General features: G+C 42.8%; 1 protein-coding gene across 1 annotated transcript in view; it reads left to right on the top strand.

Annotated features, from left to right (window-relative positions):
* The window catches only part of LOC111266440 (kinesin-like protein Klp10A), a 21,954-nt gene that overhangs the window by 10,845 nt on the left and 5,143 nt on the right, over positions 1 to 5,966 (top strand). Inside the window, exon 6 of the mRNA XM_022843913.2 lies at positions 3,745 to 3,985. Coding sequence (XP_022699648.2) covers positions 3,745 to 3,985 — 241 coding nt within the window. The remainder of the gene's footprint in view (positions 1 to 3,744; positions 3,986 to 5,966) is intronic.

The raw sequence follows: 5,966 nt of genomic DNA, 5'->3' as shown, positions 1-5,966 counted from the left end.
TATGTCTGGTGTCGCCGCTAGGCAATTCATTGGATAGCTGCTGGCTCCCAGCTTGGAAGTCTGTCTATGTTCGGGTTCGAACCTAGGCCACAGCACGTCCCGAAGATCAGCGGACGAATACGTTACCCACTACTGGCGCATAGACGGCCGTGTAGTACTACGATGCGAGCTTTCCCGTTTGTCCCTAGACAATAACGTTTTGATTGTACCTCAGTAACTCAGTGAACGGCTACTTGCCATCGCCGCTGCTTGGCATTTAAACTGATGTCACTGACACAAAACATACGAAGTCCTCGACAGGGAACTGCGAAACTCGTTATTAATGAATTTTCGCAGGCCTGAAGAAACTGAGTTACATGAGAGAGAATTCTACTAACTCCTGTTGCATTTGAGGTTTCCACATAAGGTACGGCTGCTGTCTTCATCACCCTTAGCTGTCCAGCAAGTCATATATATATATATATATATGCTCACAGCCCTATATCGACCCACGTTTGCTTTGACCTCTGTGGTAGAATTTTCACGGTTCGACTAGTCTGTTTCGCCCGACCAGCTTAGGACACCGCAGGCCTACTCAGGTGTGGGCGAAGTGGAGTCTGTGGACTGTATTAAATAGTTAAAAGTAGCTTCTAACCGTGCCAGAAGGGATGTGCCGTACGATAGACAGTAAGATTTGGAGAAATTAGTCTGGAGGCTGGACCAGACATGGCCAACAAGTTGGACCAGTTTTTATCGTATTGCAAAAGTCCAGGACGGAGTCGCCGTAATGAAGAAGCGGTCACGGGCATTGCTGTTGTCTCGCGGCGGTCACTGGTGACGTCAACATCAGTGGCTGCCGATGCTGTAACGGCGGGAGTACTCGATGAATACAACCGGAAAGCTAAAACGAGCCTCTGGTTATTTTTCCTTCCGATCGATGCTAGTCCGTAGCATTCTATCAGCCTTTGTTTTCAGCTTGATTCCTATTCATTGTACGGTTGAACATACTCGTATCCGGTGCGAACGTAAGTGCATTAAAATCTCCCTTTTTCAATAGATCGCAGGAGTTGGTAGAATCGAATAGACGGTGGCTGGGAAAAAATCGCCGAACTAGGACTGTGGTCGGTCGTCGTAAACTACATACTTTTTAGTGAACAGGGTGCTTTGTTCTACACAGACTGCAGACGTAAGAACTAGGCTACCTTTTCCATTCCTATACGAATTGGAATTTGTTCCTGGTCTCGATGCACTGTGCATGGGTGGAGCTGAGACCGCAGCTTGCCAGCCTCGTCAACCCAATGTTTGAAACAGGGTGAAAGAAACAGGGATACCAGGTTTGGCAGATATAACGTTCACTAGTGTAACACCACGAAAGGCTGCATATGCTGGCATTGACGTTGGGTCAATCTGTACTTGAGTAACCTTTGATAAGCTGACACTAATACGAAGCCCACAATTCTGTGCACCCTTACGTATGTCTAGCTAGATAGCTCCTCCAGAAGAAATTGTGACTGCTGATAGTAGAGCTCCTCGTTTTAAAAAGATTCATTTATTTTGCTATCCCCCAGCTTTAAGTCTAAAACACCTCTCGAGCACCTAAGTTTGATGAGTAGACATTAGCAAGTATATTGATGGTTCGTTAAATTCAGTCCTTTGGGCGGTTCATACACACTTACTAATTACTTGTTTCCGGTGTCGAGAAAAATGTAACATGGTCAAATCCTTATAAGGCATATGGTTTGAAATACTGAACGGTTTATACCCTTGTAACGTCGTTGTTCAGCTTCCTCGTTACCGTCCTTTATGGGACGCCGCGCAGTTGTTGGAAAAATTTTAGGTTCATTTATCCGATCTTCATTGCGCGTCTATCGTATTTCTGAGTGGCTAGACAAACACGTTTTAGCGAAATTCTAACTTACTTTCCATTATTACCAGTATTTAGTTAATACAACTGTATTGCGATGTTGTGATAGTAGCTTTCTGAATCCTGTTACTGCTAGGGCAAAAACATGTGGTCATTTTCATCGACAGCCAAGATGTCGTGTTTAGTTAGGTAATAAGTTAACGAGTGTCCAAATTTAGTAGGTCATTAAATCGAATACAATGAATGGGCGAATCCTGCGACCCCCCTTCGAGAATCAACCCGCGACGTCCTCAAAGACAAAATCCTTTTACATATATGCCCGTCTTCTGAAAAGAAAAGGTCTTCACTAAGCTCCAGGGGTCAATGGCCCGTAGCACAAGCACTGAATGAAGTCTGATCCTTTTCATGTTTATAATGAAGATAGTCTTGATTGTGGTCAAAGGGACATATTGGCTATGTACTTTGTGCAACAAATCGCTTTGGATTAAGCAGTCAGATTGTTGTCGTGCAACGGCTGAAATTATTGACTGATTTGTGACGGAAGGCCAAACTGATCAACGTTGGGCGTGATCGTGGCCGCCACGCCAGTTGCACTAGACGCGTATCAGACTGCAGAGGAAGTCGTGCTCGAGTATATGATAGTTATCTACGAGACAGCAAGGTAAACGAAAGTGTGCCATATATGGTTTCCGTTTAGCCTTGATACTAATCTTGGGCAAATTTTAGAAAAATATTTGTCCAAATCCGAAATTTGAAACAAACCTTTTATACATGATACATAAAAGTACGTATTTGCCATCGAAGAATATATGCCAATTTAAAGTTGAACTAGATCTAAAGACTTTTAGTTGAATGCACCAGATAGAGATTATATTAGCCGCTCGCTATGCGAACAGCGTAAGGACTAAGCGTAAACGGGCGCAGGGAATAGTCTTAACACATCGTCGAAACCTAAATTAGAATTTTCAGCTCTATTAGGTTCACGGCTGTCCTGATAAAGTTTTGCCATCGTCTCAGGCAAAGGTAATTCCTAGAAGACGTTCTCGTTTCCCCTCCCGGCCGAACATCGCAGTGGATGTTGCTGGCTACATTCCACGAACTTTTTGCTACAACGGCTGCTGGCTTCTAACGTCAAGTTGCTTTGCTGTCTGGTCTCTACTACCTGGGGAATAATCGAAGAAGCACGAAGCTTCAACAAATAGATACGGAGAAACGCAGACGGGGCCTTAAATAGGCGACACGATAGTTATGTTGTGCTATTTAAGAGCCCGGCATGTTATGAAAAGACTGTTGTTGGTAAAAGAAAAGCTCGAAAATGTTATTGCCATGTGACAGCCAAACGTATCGAATAAATACAGATTTAGGATATTAGGATTTAGCAGCACAGCTAGGTATGTATATTCAAAAGCGAGCAGCTATATATTTTCAGAAAATGGCAAGCTTTGAAATAGTTAAAATTTCAAAACTTTGACGAAAGTTTGAAGTCCTCTAAATCAGCTTTTCCAAACCTGTTTCCAAAGTTCGTGTTAGTATACATTGATATATTCACTCGCAGGACCTATGATTGCGTATGAAGCCGCGTCGCATTAAGCGGACGCTAGCCTAGATACAGATTCAGCTTTACTCGCTTTATTTCATCACTGCGCACGCCGCGCAAAGGAAATCATGATAGCTGACCTAAACAGAGTTCGTTATGTGGTAAACCTACTCAAAGCCTGTCTTCACTGAAACGCGCTCACTTTGGGAGCCTTGGCGTTAAACGTTACTACGCTCTACGCTCTTGATTAGAGTAGAATTCCATTAGTTTAATGTTAATTCTTTGTCATATGACACAATACGAGGATAACAATGAATTTTCACTGAATTTTTGTTGACATATTTGTTTGATCCTATACATATAGATCCTCACTTCATGGAAAACTATCTCTAGTTGACCTGGCCGGCAATGAAAGAGGTTCAGATACGATTATCTCCAATCGACAAACGCAACTTGAAGGGGCCGAAATCAACAAAAGTCTACTTGCGCTGAAGGAATGCATTAGGGCTTTTGGTAAACCCGGGGCCCATCTTCCGTTCCGGGCATCAAAACTTACGCAGATACTAAAGGATTCATTCACTGGAAAGCGCAGTCGGACATGCATGGTAAGTTACCTGACTGGTATCCTTTGTGACTTTTTTGTGACTTGTACTGGATCTCACTAACTTAACGTGACGTTTTAACGACACTATAATAAGCGGCATGACTAAACCGAGAATACATGGCCGCAGCAATAGAAAATATATACCTGCCAATGCTAGACATCTCATGGTGCCGCAAATTTTGCCTTTTCGGGCGTACTTTGCCTTTGATTGCCGAAATCAACTATCCGCTTAATACGATTTATCTACTTAGCAGATCTAATTTTCGTCTGCTTCCGGGCACGTTTGTAGCAACCTCTGGACAAAACCTACGGTTTAAGCCTGATCGTCTTTCTATTTCTTTATTTATACATTGAAAAATGTCATGGTATGAATAATGATTCATATTAAAGCAAGTATCATAAGAATAGGGAAATTGTGCCCTGAATGGCCTAACTTAGTCTGGGTTTTGAGGTTTCGGCATTCAAAAATATCGCCGCAGTTACCTTATCCTGCATAGTCTGTGCAAAAACTTTTTGATGGTCATTTTCTTATTAACTGTGCAATAGTGTTCCAACTGTAATCCATGTCTGCAGAGATGCCAGCATTTTATTGGGTTAACGCTTCACGTATTGCTCGACGTTTGATCTCAGCTTTGCTAAATAACGTTGTGTCAAGAGTTCAGGCCCAACCTTCCTGCTACCTTTAAAGGTGCGCTCACAAATAAAGTACAATACATGCCCGTACAATGTGTCAGTAAATCCAGACGCAACAGTGCCAGATCGCTCATGATGTCATTTTCAGAATATTGAGATCTTCATACGTTTTTATCGTAGTAGGCGCATAGGATGCTGCAGCAGTATTGATGGCTTGCAGTGTTAGCTTGAGTAGTAACGTATTTGTGTGCTGGCCCTGGTTCGAAGGCGGGCATAGACAAAGGTCTCCTTGTGTACGGGCCAAGCCGTCTGATAGAGTTTCAACGGCTATACTGAACATAAAATTCGAAACATTTAGCATTCCTTATGAAAACCGGTTTGCGACTTCTATCCAATGCCGTACTCAGTTGGTAGGCATGTTATGATCTAAGTCTAGCAGATACAAAACGTGAAGACTCGACTTTGACGTGCGATATAGTGTCATTGAGGTACGGCCTGCTAGCACCCTGTCGAGGCTCATGAAGGAGGTTGACTCGTTCAGCAGGTTTAGCCTGCAAAGGCGACATCACAAAAGCGAATACAGGTCGTCTTTGTGTAAAAAATCAACTCTTACGTAAAATGGAACAGCATTAATAATTGATAAAGTGACAAAGTAGCCTCATCAGCGATAAACATCCGCGAATTGCAAACGTATTTATTAAACGTAAACGATGGCTTATTTTAGGACACGTGTCGTGGAAAGTCCTATTTCCGATATGTGATTCTGTGCAACTTAACTGATTAAGGCAGGTTCATTTGCCTCGATGACATCCGAAGAGTCTCTCTGTAGAGTGGTCAAAGTCTCGCGAGTGCCCCGAACCTTCGTCATGCCAAGTCCCGAAGTTCTATAAGGATGGCCATTTTGATTTAGCTATTAGTGCGCATGATGGTAAATCGTTCATGGAATTTGGAAAGTCTAACACTTTGTTACGTCCTGCCTCGCACCGTTACAAGTCTGGCTGGATCGCGGATATGATAAATACGAGCAAACCGTGTCAATTGCCGTACGCGCACGATAATCTGGTTGTATTCCTGTGTAACCTGAACGGTCATCACGCAACTGGCTTCAACTTGTACCAGATCCAGATTTGTAAAAATGTTATCGTATCTAAATATGTCAATGGCGACGGAGAATACTTGCAGAATACAGGAAAACAATCGAATCCATATTGTACAAAAAAGCTTCTAAGAACATGGCCCTGGAGTCAACAATGAGTCTCACTATTCGGGACCGCAAAGCATGGTTTATACACATATATGAATCCAAAGGAACTCAACTTATTCTAAAAGAATCCAATAGTGCCTGTAGT

This window comes from Varroa jacobsoni, unplaced genomic scaffold (assembly GCF_002532875.2).
Source record: "Varroa jacobsoni isolate VJ856 unplaced genomic scaffold, vjacob_1.0 scaffold_1082, whole genome shotgun sequence".
Classification (NCBI taxonomy): Eukaryota; Metazoa; Arthropoda; class Arachnida; order Mesostigmata; family Varroidae; genus Varroa; species Varroa jacobsoni.
The sequence above is the reverse complement of the archived record's forward strand: the minus strand, read 5'-3'. Positions and strand labels throughout refer to the sequence as shown.